Genomic DNA, 17909 nt, shown 5'->3' on the forward strand with positions numbered 1-17909 from the left:
GCCTGGTAATTTAACCCACAGAGATTCTACGGTGGAGTCGGACCCACCTTCAATCTCTACTTTGCTGGATTCTATCCCTTCCTTAACATAAAGGGCCACCCCACCTCCAACACGCCCCTGCCTGTCCCTCCTGTAGAGTTTATAGCCCGGGATTGCGGTATCCCACTGATTCTCCGCATTCCACCAGGTTTCCGTTATGCCCACTATGTCAATGTTTTCCCTTGTTACCAGACATTCCAGTTCTCCCACCTTTGCTCGTAGACTTCGGGCATTCGCATAAAAGCATTTATACACGGAATGCCCCAGGATGGGCTGCTTATTCGCTCCTTTGTCCCCGCATCCTCTCATTGTGCCAAACCGTCTATCACATCCCATCTCCCTACCTTTCCCAATTTCTTCTCCTACCCTGCCTTTGTCTTGTTGTTCTCTAACCTCCCCATCCTCATCCCATAGGGATGAGGAGTCCCGAACCGGATGCCCCTCGGCTCCTGTCGGCCTTCCCCCAGGGATCAGTTTAAAAGCTGCTCTGCCATCTTTTTAATGTTATGCGCCAGCAGTCTGGTTCCATTCTGGTTCAAATGGAGCCCGTCCCTCTTGTACAGGCCCCGCTTGTCCCAAAACGTTCCCCAGTGCCTAACGAATCTAAACCCCTCCTCCCTACACCACCTTCTCATCCACGCATTGAGACCCCTGATCTCCGCCTGCCTAGCTGGCCCTGCGCGTGGAACAGGTAGCACTTCAGAGAACGCTACCTTTGAGGTCCTGGCTTTCAGCTTCCTGCCTAAAAGCCTAAATTTGGCCTCCAGGACCTCCCAGCTACACTTGCCCACGTCGTTGGTGCCGACATGCACCACAGCCGCTACCTCTCCCCCAGCACTGTCTACTAGCCTGTCTAGACGAGAAGTGATGTCCGCAACCTTCGCACCAGGCAGGCAAGTCACCATGTGGTCCTCACATCCGTTGCAAACCCCCCTCTCTATGTTTCTAATAATCGAATCCCCCACTACAAAAAGCCCCCGACCCCCCTCCCACCGAGGAGTATCCCGAGTGCGCTCGGATACGGGCCCATCCCCTGGAGAAGGGATCCCCCCTAGGGGATTGTTTCCCTCCTCTCCAGGATGACGTCCTCCAGTCCCGAGACTTCCCACCCGGGCAGCCGAGGAGCTGCACGCCTGAGGTTGGGACGAAGCCTGATCGTCCCCAGAAGTCTCCCCACGGTCCTCCTCTGGCTGCCTGTGCTTCTCCAGGTCGGCCACCAAGGCTTCAAGGGAGCGGACGCGTTCCCTGAGAGCCTGGAGCTCCTTGCACCGAGGACACACCCATGACTTATGCCCCAGAGGCATATAATCATACATGTGGCACTCGATGCAGAACACTGGATAGCCCCCACCCTGCTGCTAGCTGTCTGACTGCATAGCATGTCTGACTGACTCCGCTCGGTGCTGCTGGCGTGAGCTGGCCCGGAGTATTTGCTCCATAAGACGCACACACTCCCCCCCCCACTTTTTTGGGGGGGGAAAAGTGTGTCTTGTGGAGTGAAAAATACAGTAAGTGTTCATGGTGACTTCAGGTGAATTGGCTGAGTTAAGCTGCAACTGTTACCCTGCACATGCCCAATCTTGTCTGATCTCAGAAGCTAAGCAGGGTCAGGCCTGGTTAGTACTTGGATGGGAGACCGCCTGGGAATACTGGGTGCTGTAGGCTTATACCATAGTCTTTCTAGACTTAAGGTTGTCAACTAAGCTGCTCCCATTGTGCTTTGGAGGCAAAAAAATTGCAAGTATAGTGGCTGGCAACCTTCAGTCTCGAAAGACTGTGGTATAAGTCTACAGCACCTGGTATTCCCAGGCAGTCTCCCATCCAAGTGGGGAAGTGCACTAAGAGTGTTTGCACACTGGATCATAGTCATAACCTCTCTAATCCTGGCAGGTGCATTGGGCGAAGCTGCTGATGGTCCCTTTTGCAATCTTCTTAATGAATTTACTCTCTCCCTTCATTTAACTTCCCGTTTTAATTACTCTTTTGGCACAGGGCTGCTGCTCAGGGTCTTTCTCTCAGCTTAATGGAACGTCTGATTCAGAAATATAGTGACCGTGTTGTGAAGATGCTCACCGTGCAATATCGAATGCACCAGGCCATAATGCAGTGGGCTTCCACTGAGATGTATGATGGCCGCCTCTCAGCTCATCACTCTGTAGCACAACATTTACTGAAGTAAGTGACCTGTTTTTCTTAAAAAAACAAAGCAAAAAAAGTTTCCAGTGGGAGATCACTTTTGACAATTAATATTTATAGAGTGCTTGCAAGCTTTTCTTCTACTGTTTGCAATAATTCGTTAGCTCTGGTCCCTAGTTTTAGCCAGCAAGGTTTTTTTGTTGTTGTTCTTTTTCATTTCTTAAATATTGATTTTAGTTTTCCTTGCACTGCTTGCAGAATAGAAATCCGCACAGTTATGATCTGTTTAGAAAGAGTACAAACAAAGTTATACAGCACCTAGTTACATTTGAAAGGCTGGATTCTGCAGTCACTGCAAATTCACTGCAGTAGAACCAGAAGAGGGTAAAGATTTGGTAGATGCAAGCCACAGTCCAACACAGAATTAACCAATGATTTTAGTAGACCCAAGTGCACAATTCCCTGATAGATTACATCTAAAATGTCTGTAATACTATATTTACGGAGACACATTTTGAAAAATATATATTTTTGATATAGCACTTTGATTATTTAAAATAAGATCTTGCTCACATTAAAGCAAGATGTAACTTTTTGATATACTCATAAAATAGTCTGCATATGAATCACTTTGCATAACAGTCTAATGGCACAATTCTAATGGACCTGGGCAGTAGAGGAACCCACATTCCTCTAGCATTGACTACCATAAACCAGTCAGCACCAATCATAAAAGGCACTCCGGCAGCAAGTTGCATAGCACGCTGGTAGGAAGGCTAAACCCTTCCTGCCTGTGTTAGCAGATCCCTAGCTACCTGCCAAGGAAGGTAAGGTGGTGGGGAAGGATAGAACAGGGGCAGGGAGTGGACAAAAATGGGCAGGGAGGCTGTGGGAGGGGGTGTATCTGAAAGAGCAGGTGCATGCCATATTGTACCTCTCCTTTTCTGCAGCCTCCCCAATCCCTTTTTCTCCTCAAACTTGTGCTAGTAAAATCACTAGCACAGGTCTGGAGGCTTATGGAGGTTAGGGGATTTAAATTCCCTTCCAAAGCCTGTCAATGCTGCTTGGGTACAGCATGCCCATTTTTGGCACTACTACCCCATGAGGGGGATGAGGGTAGGATTGTGCTACTAAACACATTGAGGCTAGTCCTCAATGGAGTGAATCAGGTTATTTCCATTTTTTGAATTATTTCAGTTGTAGCTACTTTTTAATACAGGTTGAGACTCATTCTCCTGGGTTCCAAGCACTCCTGTGGATGGCAAAAAATGCACTATAGCAAATCAATTTAAAAAACAAAGTTTCTTTGCTCTGGTGATTTAAAAACAGCCTTGATGACCTTTGTGTTGTGAGATAAGAGTCATTAAGAAGACAATCCAATCAATCAGTCCTCCTCCAAGTGCTTCACTCAACCCCTCCCTTCACCAGTGCAAAGTGATCGTTCTGCTCAGGGGGAAGGGAGGTGCTGCTGGAGAGAGAAGGACTGATGGATTGTCAGCCAGCTGCCCCCCCCCATTAAGGAGGCTGTTGTTAAAGGACTGTTCAGTTTTTAAACTGATTTTAAAGGGGTGCATTTTTCCCCTTCTCCAGGGATCAGCCCATTCCTTCTCATTTGCAGGGACCATTTGTGTTGAGTCAATTCTGTGTATAAAAAATCCGTGTATAAATAGGCTGGACCTGTACAAGCAAAATCATTTCAGAGCTGTAATTCCAGGCACGCTTTCAAAAAAGACATGTTAAACTCAGTGGGACATTAGCCCATTAAATATACATAGGATTGTGCTGTGTTTTTGTTGTGTTTTTATAATGGCTTGTAAATATCTCAACAAGATCTTTAATGGGCTTTGTGATCATTCATTGCTTATTATTTTTATGAGAGATAAGAAAAATCTGCTTCAAACATATGTTGGTTTGCTTACATTACAGCCCAGTGCTCATATAATCAGCTGCTAGGGAACTGATCTCTCCAGTAGTTATGCACTGTGCTTGCTGCTTTCCTCAGATTGCTATGCTGTGTCATGCATCTCTATGCGCTGGAATCCTAAGCTACATCAGGCCTGCTGGCTTGCACATGTCTGCTAGAATCCTTTGCATTGTTTCCGTTTCAGTTGTTGTCATCTCATTTTATAAACATTTTATGAAATTCTCCCTAAATTTGAAAAGCAGTTTTGCCATGTGGCTGCTGATAGATGGGAATTGTTGGTCCAGGTAAGAGGGGACAGCACTTGGCACACTGCCTCAGGCACTGGAAGGTCTTAGGCAAGACCTGCCTCCAACATTTTCTCCTTTGAAAGCAGTGAATTTATGGTTATTTGTCATCCTTGCTAGGAAAGGGAAACGGGGAGGGGAATAGCTCTAGTGGTCATCTACACCCAGGAAAAAAGACGTAGTGAAATCACTTCCTGCTGGTATTTGCAGAGATCAAGAGCAGGATGAATGCTCCAGCATTGGTGAAACCTTAACTGAGGTCTGGTTACTGCTTGAAAATGATGAGTTGTATATTGGTATGGACAACTCTGGAGTAAATATACAGTACCATAAAACTGTGCACATGTGCACTGTGTGTGCATATTTTACAGTGGATTGATATATACAACTATTTTACAGGAGATCTAACCATAAGGTGAGAAATCCCAGCACTTGCTGTTGAAAACATGGCTGAAAGGGTGAAAAAGAGGAACAATCCCAGAAATAATTAGGCTGTCCTGTTTTGAGAGAGATCCTACATTCAAGGAAATTTAGGTTCCCCTTCCAGTTTGGGGGTTGTCTTCTGTGCGCAGTGTTTAGTGGGGAGAAAGTACGAGAGCCCAGGTCTTGCTCCCAGAGCTTCCACTCACAGCAGTGAGATCAGGAAAATATCATCTGAACAGATCTACAGTTAGCAGGCTGTTCTGTGGAATGTTCTGTAGTGGTTTGGAAAGAATTAAATGAAAATACTTTTTGACTGAGGCATTGTACAGGTTGAGTCTCATTATTCTTGTAGGTTCCGTTCCCAGAACTCATGTAGATGACAAAAAACGCACTAAAGTAAATCAATTTAAAAAACAGTCCCCTTGCTCCTGTGATTTAAAAACAGCCTTGCTGACCTTTGTGATGTAAGATAAGAGTCCTTTAGAAGACAATCCATCAATCAGTCCTCCTCCAAGCACTTAGAAAGGCGCTCACTCAGCCCCTCCCTTCACCAATGCAAAGTGATCACCTTTCTTTCACGTGCTCAGGGGGAAGGGAGGGGTCGCCTGGAGAGAGAAGGATTGATGGATTGTCAGCCAGCTGCCCTCTCTCTTTCTCCCTCCCCCCTCTCTCTCATTAGCAAGGGTATTGTTAAAGCTACTATTCAGTTTTTTAAACTGATTTTAAAGGGATGCATTTTCTCCTTCTCCAGGGACCAGCACATTCCTTCTCACTTGCAGTGGCCATTCGTGTTGAGTCAAATCCGTGTATAAAAAATCCGTGTATAACAAGGTTGGACCTATATAAGAAGGTCAAGGGAGGTTAAGAGGTATCTCTGTGATCTTATGCAGACATGGGTAGAATAAAGTTTGGAAGTGACAAGTAAAAATGGGTTATTTAAAGAAGGCAGGTGAATGGGAGGAGAACACAAAAAGTTTAGTTTATTATGGCTGAGTTTTTTTTAATGGCCATTCACAGTATTAAGGGTAATAAAAATGAAGCTGATTGCTAATCACGAGAAGATATAAGATTAGATGAGGGAATCTACAAGCCATCTAGGACCAGTCATGTGAAAAAACTTGGATAGACCCAACCTGAGGTATAAATGTATGCATGAAATCACTGGATGATGGCTGTTAGTGGCTGAAGTAAAAGAATGTGCTCCTGATTGTCATTCTGGGGCATCTTAAGATAAGAGTATCCTACTATCCTAGCACTAGGCTAAGAGTTGCTTCTCATTTTTGGAGCTGCTGCCTACTGACATTTGAAAGTAACCTGCCATTAGCCAGCACAATCTAGACTGCAGCATTTGGAATACCTTAAAGCCTACTTTTGCGGACTTTTCAGTTTTCATTTTGCTTTCTCTTGAGTGTTGAGATATGAAGGCTCAGATTAATTGAAAAGGGTCAAAGCTTGCTAGATTTGAGGTGTGTTGGGAATTGAGTCTACTGCATGTACTGTAGATAGCTAAGTATTATTTATGAAACTGAAGAGGAATATTTGGCTGCACATAAAAAGCTGCTAAAACCTGCATATCTGAGTGAAGAAACTTGGTTGTCCAAAACTTATGACTTTATCGGATAAGGCATGTGTTTCGGAAATGCTGAACGCCAATACCAAGGAAGTACAAAAGTGAGCAAATCTTCTCTCAGTGGCAGCGCATTAAATTTTCCTACAGCCCAACAGTACCTAGGCACATAACCCAAACATAAAATTAGACTATTCCTCAGCATGTGTACATACCTCATGATTTCTGACTTTAAGAAAAAATTGAACCCATTCTCTGCAGATGAATTCATGTCCAATGCATAGAACATAATTGGCAAAAATGGAGGGGAAAACCCTACATTATTTGCTGGCTCTTGTCTCTGACTAATGCATGTAGACTGCTCTGTGGTTGGGGTTGTATAGCAGACCAAAAAAAGTAAGGGAATAGGGAATGATTTATGTGGCAAAAATAAGCAATTGCTTCCTTCTTAAAACACAGCACAAAGCAGAGGTCTTTGGGCCATGCCCAAAAGCTGTAAGAGAGACTCTGCAAAGGCAAAGGGATGAAATTCATCCAGAGGATCATAAATTGAAGTGGAAGTGACCTTCTGAACAAAGATCCAAAGTTTATGGGCCATTGAATCCTCCATGTAGTCGAGATGAGAAATGAGACACAAATATTTCCATTGCTGCACCCTCTCCCTAGAACTCTTTTCCAGAATGCTCCTCAAGCACCACCTTTTCTCAGAAATATTTTTTTGACCCATTAGTCTTCACTCCCCGAATAAAGCATTATTGCTACATTTGCCTCCCCTGTCTTCACATTTTCCAAAGAAATTAAACAACTTATTCCATTTTCAAAGAGTAAGGAAAAGCCCAGCACTGTGCCTGGATTATGTGCCTTGCTAGAAGGCAGGATGGTACAATCGTCTCAGAAATAGAGAGAAGAGTTGAGTGTGGAGAATGAAAAAGAAGTTCAGATTTTTCTCAGGGAAAGAGGTAGAGAAGGCAGGCTGGCCAAAGGGAGTAGAACCTAGTGGGTAGTGTACCCACACATCTTCTGGCTCCATGTTTTCCCTGGACCAGCAGCTGAACAAGGGAAAAACCTTGGTAGTTTGTATCCTCTCTCATCATCCCAGGCTACAGAAACCAGGCAGAAGGAGGCTGTCTGGGGAAAACATTTCCAGGTATGCACTGAACCCCAGGGGTTCTTATTAAAAATCAAACCCACAGTGGTGTTTGCAGGGTGAAGAGACATGACAATCCACTGAATTGTCCTTGCATTTGGAATTGAGCAAGTGGATGCTCCTTCCAACAGCAAATGGGTTGCTTGGGCACCTGACAGAGAACAACTGAATACTTCTTGTGGGTTGTATCTTGTACAACTTTGCTCTGATGATGTAATCAAATTACCTGATTGGAGAAGTGGAACCCCACATGGTCACTCCATCCCAACACCTTAACCGAGATGGACAGATTTTGCTGCTCAGTCAGCACCTGCCAATCCTGGAAAGGGGGTAGCCATTTCAAACAGAAAGAGAAGTGCAATCCACAAGCCCACATACTCTGAGCCTTCCCTAGTAAAGGAGATTTACATAGGCAAAGGACGAAGGCTGCCAGCAAGATGATGCCTCAGCAGCTATTAGGGGCTGAACTAATACAAAATACAGAAAATACAGATGTGCATCGCTTAACGATGGGGATGCATTCTTGCATCCCCATTGTTAAGCAATGACATCACCTGTGCGAAGCCTCTGTAGCTGAGGGGAGCTTTGCTACCCTTACCTCTGGAGGCTTTTCTGACCCCCGTAGAGGCTGCGTGCGTGTACCCATGGCCTCTGCAGGGCTCAGAAAAGCCTCCAGAGGCAAGGGGAGCAAAGCTCCCCTCAGCTACAGAGGCTTCGCACAGGTGATGTGCACAGGTGACGGCGCCAGAGGCTTGGGGGGGGGGAACAGGGATGAGCCATTGCATATGTGGTCCGTTGCTGATTAGAACGTACTAAGTGATGTTTACCTGTAGGCAAAAAGGGGGGTGGGGGACAGTGCATTCATTGTATTGCTAAAATTCTCCTCCAGATGACTTTGATTGTTCCAGCTATGGTAGTTCCACCCTTGGCTCAGTCTTGATACATCTTTTCAATGTAAGGGCTCAGCCCTGGAACATGCAATGCAGTAATAACAGGGAGTCTTTCAGAGCACATACAGTGTACCTTTCCCACCTAGCTAAATATCCACAACCAGCTTCTTTGGTATTGGGGCTGGGTTCATAGGTCTGAGAGCATAGCTTCCAGGCAGACTAGAGTCTGCATCTCTCTGGCTTAAGCAAAAGTAGGAGAAGGAGAGACAACTCTCTCCTCAGGCGTTAGCCTCTAAATAGAGGCTAACGATTCACAAGCATGTTCTTCCAGCCGTGTCTTTTCTCAGAAAGGAATGCAACTTCTTTCTCTACTGGAAGATTCATGCAGATAATTATCTTCAGAAGTTGAGTTCACAAAATCACTCAAATTAAGGCTGTTCCTGGGAGTTAAAACAAGCTCAAGCGTGCTCGCTGCCTGCCAGCAGTACACAGTGAAGAATCTTAATGAAGTGAAGTGAAATGAAGTACACAGTGAAGAATCTTTATATCCTTGAAGGAGACTGTTTGTTTAGCAGGTCTGCCTGCTTGGGAAGGACAGTGTCTCTTCAGGACGGTAAGAGCAGAAAACCAAAGGCGCTCAAGACCTTTCAGCTTGTTCCAAAACACTTCTGGGGAAGACTAACCATTTCCGTATGATTGGGATGTAATTTAATTGTGTACAAATTTAAAGAGTGGTTATCACATTTAGTGCACGATGGTTTGTCTAAAAATGGTCTGTGCTAAAAAAGAAAAAAGTGGAGCTCTATACTAGAGGGAGAAATGAGAAACTGTGATTGAATTGTTTTCACCACCAAATAAAACACTTTTTATTTTTCCAAGCCCTTTCAATTGGTTTCATTTTATTCTGCCCCATGCTTATATTTGTATGCGCTTCTGTTCAAATGTGTGTGTGTGAAGTTTTTATGCTTTCTCATGTTTACTGTTGTACGATGTTTAGCTGTGTTGTGGGCCTCTCTGGAAATCCATTTTGACTTAAGAGCAGGTAATAAATAAAATGATAGTAAAAAATAAATAACAAGCATCTAAATCAGCGATTTTCAGCCTTTTTTGTCTCATGGCACACTGGCAAAGTGCTAAAATCATCAAGGCACACCATCCGTTTTTTGACAATTGATAAGGCACGTGCTCATTAATTAGTGGGGCTCACATCCACTAATGGCCCTACTAATAAATGACCCTTATCTAAATTCCTGTGGCACACTTTTGCCATGGCATGCCAGTGTACCACACCACAGTGGTTGAAAATTGCTGATCTAAATGTTCAGAGAGGACGGGGCAGGTGGAAATTTTATGTCTCTCCTGTATTTATTTATGTTACTCATACTATATGTGCAGCATTGAGAATCTCTCGAAGGCAAGTTTTGAAGACATGCATCTCAAACGAGTTAGAGAAGCTGCCATTGTTATTATTTTATCCCAATAGCACCTCCTGCAACCTGACATTCATTTTGTGCCTAACAGAATCTAGTCTAGATAGGTGTGTCTAACACCTTCTGCAACTCCATCTTAACACTGTTAAAAACTGCAGACTTTAGGGCTTCAATGTCATTTTCTCTTTTTTCTCTCTTCCTGCCTTATTTTGCTTAATATCCAGCCTGAAGAGGAGTTCTGGAGAACTCAAGTTTGTTCGCCGCTTTCTTGATACTTTAGTTGCGCTTGCAAAAGTGTTATCCTACTATGGTTCTTAAATTAATCTTAGGTGTGTTTATGTGAATTCAGTGGAGTTTAAATCACTGCTGAAATCAGTGGAGCTTCTGTTTCCAGTAAAACTAGTTAGGATTGGGCTCTTAGGGCAGTTTTAATCAAGTGAAAAACTGGATTTTTATTTTCCACAGCATTCAAATAACTAATGAATTTAGATCTCATGAACTGACGGTCCAAGGGGTATACCTTAAAAGCCTCTTTGTTCTTTCATCAGCATCTGTGAATGAATTTGTTCTCAAATGCATCTTATGAATATGCTTAAGACACCAGAGAACTGATACTAAAACAGCATTTTGTTTGAGGTGATTGGGATTGTGCATTGTGTCTTTTTTCTAATATCACAGCTGTCACAACATTGTTTCTTGTATACATCAAAGGATACTTCCTTTTGCCTCCAAGCCCTAAGAAGTACAAGCAGCTACACTGTGGATACCTACGTCTATCATCTTACTCTCTGGCACTAGTCAAATGAGATTCTAAACCCTACATTCTGTATTTTGCTCAGTGCTAGAAATTATTAGAAGATGGTGTTACCTTTGCAAATGGAAGTTTCAACGACTTCTTTGTCTGGAATTTTAAAGGAAGAACAAGAGCTCCAACATTCTCATATGTGTGCCAGTTAGACTGCCCAGATAGCTTAAAGAGGGCATGTTTGTTTTTACATAAGATCTGTGGCCTTTCTTTATCACTAAAAATATCCTCAGCTCTCATCGTTGTGGAGGTAAGCTGTTGAATTTGTTGACAAAAATTCTGAAGAAGGGCAATCTTGAGGCAAATAAAGGAAGGCCAAAGTCATTATGCAACTGTGATGGTTTTCAAGCCTATGTATTACATTTTTTCCTCTAAGTTGTCTGGTTATTTCATACTTTAGAGTTACATTTTCTGAATAATAGATAAGCGCAGTACCTCTTATTTGCCCATTTACTCAGTTATGCATTACCAACCTTTGAACACTCATTCTTTTCATTTCCAGGAGATAAATCAGAAATTAAACTGGGTTAAAAGGGCATCAGCAATACAGCAAGATCAAAGCTCAGCTTTTTCATTTTTCATCATGGGATAAGATTTCTGTGAACAATGGCAGGCATTGCTGTTTCTCCCTGATGGAGCAAAACTCAGCCCTCCATAGAGAAATGCTGTCAGTAGCAAGTGACCAAAGGCAGTAGTCAAACAGATGTGGCTGAAACACTCTGCCAAGTCACATGGCAACCTAGTGGCTCATGAATCCTTCCAAACCCACGCTCGACCCAAAGCAACAATGGCCCAGCTGCAGGCTGTGCCTGCCATGCACAGACGTGGAGAACAGTTTGTGCCATATTGTATGCATTTAGTGAAACAGAAATCCTGCCTCTTCTTTGCACTTGGCTTATGGCATTACCATAATCACAGTCACGTTCTGGCAACTCCTGCGACGCCGCTGGAACCAACCGTATTGGCCTCTGCCTTTCCATTGGACCATTTCAGCGATGTGGAGAGGGGGGATTTGCTGCATGGGTAACAGTCTATCCTCCATACCTACTTTACCCAGGCTTCGCGCACTGGAGAGGACACTCTGTTCCAGAACCACCATTCAGAGCGTGACACCATAGTCTTCCGAGACTGAAGGATGCCAACAATATGGCATTACCAGGCCAGTTCAGACTATAGGGGACCTGCATGCTTTTATATAATAAAAAATTTGTATTGCATTTCAGCCCATGGAATCCAGGCTCTAATTGGCTTATGAATGGACTATGGAATAATCTGGATCAAATAATGCCTGAATTTTTAAAAGCAGAATATCAGTTGCTGGTATGGTAATACTAGCAAAGTGTTAATTCATTATTCTTTATAATAACTTGTCAGGGATCTACCAGATGTGGTTTCTACAGAAGAGACTAGTATTCCACTGCTGCTTATCGATACAGCTGGCTGTGGCTTATTTGAACTTGAAGTGGAAGATGAACAGTCTAAAGGGAATCAAGGTACTATTTTCTCTGCTGTAGGATCCCCCCCCCCCCCAAAAAACTTGCCATTTCTAACACTGGCAGTCCTGGCGGGTCAGGGGGGGCAAAAGTCCTGAGACTCTACTCCTGTGGGGGTGCTACTGCTGCACTATTGCTGGACCCGGTGCCCACCCTCCAGCACCCTTCTGAGGGCTGGGGAGGCCCCGTGCAGCATCCACTGGCCTTCCAAAAGCTGACCCTCCATCGGAAAATCGAAAGTACTGTTCAACAGCCCTCTGGACACCTCAGAAGGTTTTTGGAGGGCTAGCGGATGTCACATGAAGCTCTGTAATTGAGGTAAGTCTCCTCTCTGTGGAGGCAGCATTTTGTGGTCCTGTGCCCCTGGGCGGCACAGGGACCAGGTCTGCAATTAGTTTCTAGTCTTCAGATTTCAGGTGATACTATCCACAAATGTTGAAGCTTAATGTCAGCAGTCATTAGATTATTTTTTAAAGCTTATTTTCTGCCAGAAAAGACCAGTGACTACACTGGGGAATTATTGAGTGACTGAAATTCCAGGATCTTTGGGGTGGCACATAAAAATTATATCACAAATACAGATCAGCAACTATTTTGGTTGTCTAGATATTTGTGTTAGTGGTGCTAAGATGGATGGGTAACCTGTGGCCCACAAGGTTTTTTGTATTCAAGCACTGCAACCCACTGAAATTTACTTTTTTGTGTCCAAAGGCTAACCAGAATCAGTAAGAGAGAACACATTATAGATGTGTAGAATAGATGTGTAAAATATTATGGTTTAAAAGACCAAATAAATAGGTTGTGCATTGACTCATCAGATTCCCACAGTTTCACCCCCATAATCCATGCCACAGCATAGTGCCAGGAAAACAGCTGGTGCCATAGTATTCAGTACAGGGTGATGAAATCTCACAGTGAAAGAGTATAGGAATTGTAGTTTTTTTATGGCAAGCAATCCTTAGATCTTGTAGTAAAATTGTATGAGGAGAAGAACACACAGAATTAGGGGAGTTATAGATTATAGAAAGTATTGAACCACACTGAAGCTAAGAAAAGAAAGAACGTAACGCTAAACTAGTTTAGTTGGCTCTTTGAATTTTGGGGGAAAGAAGTTACCTTTCCTAGGAATACAGGTCATGCCTCGTTATCCACTGGATAAAAAAATCAGTGGATACCAAATTAGTGGAAAAATAGCTTTAAAGACCACTTCCAGGTTTCATGCTCCTCCATTGTTGCACCTGAATTCATTGGTGTAGACCTTTTACTGCATTCGGCCAATAGATGGGGTAATAATGCAATCTAATGGAATGAAATTATTTCGATTCCATTATTCACCCCATCTAGTGGCTGAATGCGGTATAGCATCTATACCAGTGCATTCTGGGGCGACAATGGAGAAGCAGGAAACCCAGAAGTGGATCTTTAAAGCTATCTTTAACCCTGGGAAGTTTGCAACCAGTGTGGTTTAAAAGCACGACAGTAAGAAATTGGATCTTGGTGCTTTTTTTCTTTGTTACAGGACATTTAAAGGTAGACCTTGGTATCAGTGGTGAGTCATATCAGTGGATGTCAAATCAGTGAATACTGAGGTCCCACCTATACTCATCTCTAAACCCCAGTGTTTCATTTTTATCTTTGAACTTAATGAAATGTTGTGGTAATGCAGATGCTATGAGTTAAATGTGGGTCTCAGGTGGATTAAACTGCATGTATGTTTCAGTTTGGTCCAATGCATGTTTGGACAAAACTGAGGCCCAGTAGGTTTCCTTTCTTGTAGATGTGGTAGGATTGCAACCCAGAACTACTCATGTAGACAGAGAGAGATACTTTTGTTGCCTCAATCAGATGTGTCATGTAGTGGGCAGTGTTGTGCTTCATACCTTCTTGAATACAGAATGCTGAGAAAAGCTTCTGATTGATGAATTGCTGTTTGCCTCATTGAACATCATCCAGTCTATGAAGGAACCTATAACATGCTTTATTTGAAAGAGGTTGCTTATATAAACTTGATTAATATAAAATGTCAAAGTTGTATGTTCCATAGATATATCCTTTCACAAAGAAGGTTTGCATAGCTTTTTGGTATTTTTCCTTTTTAACAAATACATTCCATTCTGCTCAAAAATAGGTTCCATTATGAGAATAAGTGCTAATGTCAACCTTTGCAAAGGCGCCAATGAACCTGGAGCATAGATGGGAAATATAAGCAATAGTAAAACATGATTTATTTGGGTTTCTTTTAACTGGAGAGGAAAATTGATGGTAGGGATATTTCACAGAAAGTTGGCAGAAAGTCACATACTGCAATGGCTTCCAGTTTGCTTCATGATCCACTTCTTAGCTTTTACAATCAATCCTTCACAGTCCAGAACCTACATATCTTGGAAAGCATCTCTCCTCATGAACGACTCTTTGCCTTTTGAGGTCAGTTTTGAGGGGAGTCCTCTACTCTAGGTTCCTTCAATGTGGGAAGTAAGAACATCTATAGCATAAAGCAGGACCTTTTCAATCATTTTCCCAAGATTGTGTCTACTGTCCAGGGATTCAGATAGGGGTCTTTCCCAGCCCGACCTGGAAATGCTGGGATTTGAAACTGGGATCTCCTATGTGCAAAGCACATACTTTACCACTGAGCTATAGTCCATGGCTGAACAGACATAAAGCCCACCCATTTGTCAAGACTTTTGGATAGTACTGAGGGTCCCCAAGTTACGTAAGCCTCAATTTAAATTTATGTAAGCCCAGCACAGGCCTTGGATCAGAACTCAGTTCCTTCCTCCATATTTCATCCTGTCCTTCATGCAGGCTCTTTAAATGAAGGAGGAAATGCAGAGTGTACTGAGAGTATAGAAGATGGAGCAGATAGGCTGGCTCCATCCATGGCAGTCTAGAGGGAGGCAGAGGGTGCTGCTTCCCCCCCCCCCCATCTGCCATTGATATAGATACTAGCTGTTCTTACATAAGTCAGGGACTTGTAGTAGGAGCAATATGTCACCCTGTGTCTTGTTCTCCTTCTTGCTCTGCTGCTGTGTGAACTGGAACAGGAATTCCTTTTTACTTAAAAATCAACTACTGTAAGGTTATCCAGAACAGAAACCTTCTGTAAATCAGGGACCTGCTGTAATATTTTGGGCTTTTCAAAGAGCTGCTGATCATCATCAACTGGGCTTGACATTTTGTAGCTTTTCATTTGTTGTACTGAGATTTTTTGTTTGTGTTATCTCTGCAAGTGAATGGGGAAATGGGATAAAAAGATCTAAAGAGTAAATGCATTTATCATGATCCTTTGCATTGGCTTCCACTGACAGTTTCTTAGTAATAATATTTTAGAATAAGGACAGTTTATGCTTAAGGCCTTCACCTTATTTTTTAGGTCAATATGCAAATTTTATGACTACAAACTGGTTGTAGCCTTCCACAGTATTATTATTATGATTCTTGCATGGTCACCAGTTAATGAATTAATTCTGTCCCTTTTAATTATCTGTGGTGAACAGCTGGCAATTTATGATGCAAGATGATGATCAATTTGGGATCTCTGCACTGGGCAGTGTTCATACATTCACCATGCATGGTATGCCCAGGTCCAAGGAGATTCTGAATAGCAATGGGTAGGAGAAAGGAGTGGTTCTATTGCCCCTCTGTGACTATCTGGTGCCCGGTCTTGGCCTAAGGCAGGTGCCATATCTTAGTGTGTAGGGTCCGGGAGTTTCGAGAAAAAACAGCCATGATTCCTGACAGATCAATGGCTGAGGTTAAATCACTTGCCTGAACAGATCCCTTGAATTTCAACTGAGACTGTGAAACAATGGGCAGAGCTGTGAACTGTCAACTTGAAATGCGAAACTCTTCCAGCTCCCATACAGGCTTGGATGAGATAGCTTTTGCTTTAATTACCTAGGTGCATAGCAGTTTGTCAAATCTCTTAATGTACATGGCACAAACCTCTGCATTTAATGGGACAGCAAGTGTCTGACCATGCTATTGGCACATACAACAAGATCTCGTAACAGGAAAGAAGCCACTGCCCTCAGCACAACCTCTTAGAGTTATAAATCAGCCTAGCAACAGTTATGAAGCTTCATCTCGGTACTGAATAAACATGAAACTTTCCAGTTTGGCTGTGCTCCAGTATTAATATTCTTTCTGGAAGGCTGAATTGTACTGTGGAGAACAAATAGGAAGTAGGAGAGGAGGATATTCCTTGCTATCATAAGAGTCCAGTGACAGAAACTGGAAAGCCTTTAGAAGCATTTGAAAAGGTGTGCTTGCAATGGTTAGTAATGTGTAGACAAAAGTTAGTGAAGAAAAGCTGAAGTTTTGGTAGATGATGTTAACTTAGGGCCACTTCACATGTTATATGGTGTGATTAGCGTGACCAGTTTCTGGATGGAAGGCCATTATGAAATTCATGTCACAGTTCCAAATGCAGCTTTTTCATGGTATGTGCATGTACTACATATTTATCCCAAAGGATGCACATGGAGCAAAAACCAATGTAGCACTGATGCACATTATAATCCATGGTGCCATCCATTGTAAAATGTATGACAGGATCTGTGGTATTTATTGACTGTGTGTCTTTCTTGCCCATTTTACTAAGGGACAATTTGAGATGGATCTTTTGGGGGTGTATGTGGGCCACAAGGTGCTTCCAGAGTGTTTGAATCTATACTGAAGCAGGTGTTTGTTCTGCCATACGTTCAGATTGCAGCTCACTGCGCTAGCACAAGTTTTACAAAAGTAAGTTGAGCCGTAGTATGACAAACTAACTATATAGGCACACATTGAAAAGTCTAAAAACAACTGCTTAAGCATGGGTTTTGTGCTCACTATGTACCTAGTAATGTACCACTTACGATTGTATGAATCAAGCAGCAGTCCTATACACACTTACCTAAAAGTATGTCACATTGAACTCAGTAGGGCTTACTTCTGAATAGAAATGGATAGGATGGCTCTGTCAGTCTTGTTTTGGTTTCCTATAAGCCTTCAGCCCATGGCAAATAAACATGTCTTTTTATATAGAATGACTTAAATGCCTACAGTGACTTTAAAAATTGATTTTTGGTTTGGGTGGGGAGTGGAAAACGCATTCGTGACCAAATCACAGGCATTTACTGCTGAATCTTTGCAACTTGTTTTAGGACTAAGTCATTCATTCTCCAGTATAAATATTTTTTTTCCACTTCTAGGTGAAGTACGTCTGGTCAGCTTGCACATACAAGCTTTGGTAGAAGCTGGAGTTAAAGCAAGAGACATTGCTGTCATTGCAACTTACAATCTCCAGGTGAGTGTGTCTGCCTTGCCCTCAGAATACAGCATTTTTGAAATTACTGTGATTATTGTGCCATCAATGTACAGGATGCTTTATAAAATGCAAAAGAATAGGTCCCCATCCTGAGGAGCTTGCAGTCTAAATTTCAACCCCAGGGAGGTAACCAAGGTAGGGGAGGGAAATAGAGGCAGAGGTAAACGGCGGACAAATATATGATTATTTCCTTTACACAAGCTTAGATGTGGTTACAGCAAAGTATAGGGTCTAAGAGATGTGTGCTAAAGTCTGAGAGCTGTGTGCTAAAGTCTTCATAGAAAAGGTTGGGTTTTGAAGATGGATTTGAAAAAGAGGAAGGAATGGGAAAACCAAATTGTCCTGAATTTTTAGACCTGTGAACCTACAGAGCACACTAAACTAGCCTCATGTTACAGATTCAGTACAGCAACGGAAACTGACTCTCCAACTGGTTTTGCTGACTTGAGCAGACTTTGTT

At 42.8% G+C, this 17909-nt stretch overlaps 1 protein-coding gene across 1 annotated transcript in view; it reads left to right on the forward strand.

The window, feature by feature from the left end:
• The window catches only part of IGHMBP2 (immunoglobulin mu DNA binding protein 2), an 84086-nt gene that overhangs the window by 46621 nt on the left and 19556 nt on the right, over positions 1 to 17909 (forward strand). The window contains exons 9-11 of the mRNA XM_066632272.1: positions 2032 to 2214; positions 12020 to 12138; positions 17334 to 17428. Of these exons, the coding sequence (XP_066488369.1) occupies positions 2032 to 2214; positions 12020 to 12138; positions 17334 to 17428 (397 nt within the window). The remainder of the gene's footprint in view (positions 1 to 2031; positions 2215 to 12019; positions 12139 to 17333; positions 17429 to 17909) is intronic.

Source organism: Tiliqua scincoides, chromosome 1 (assembly GCF_035046505.1).
Source record: "Tiliqua scincoides isolate rTilSci1 chromosome 1, rTilSci1.hap2, whole genome shotgun sequence".
In the NCBI taxonomy this organism is placed as follows: Eukaryota; Metazoa; Chordata; class Lepidosauria; order Squamata; family Scincidae; genus Tiliqua; species Tiliqua scincoides.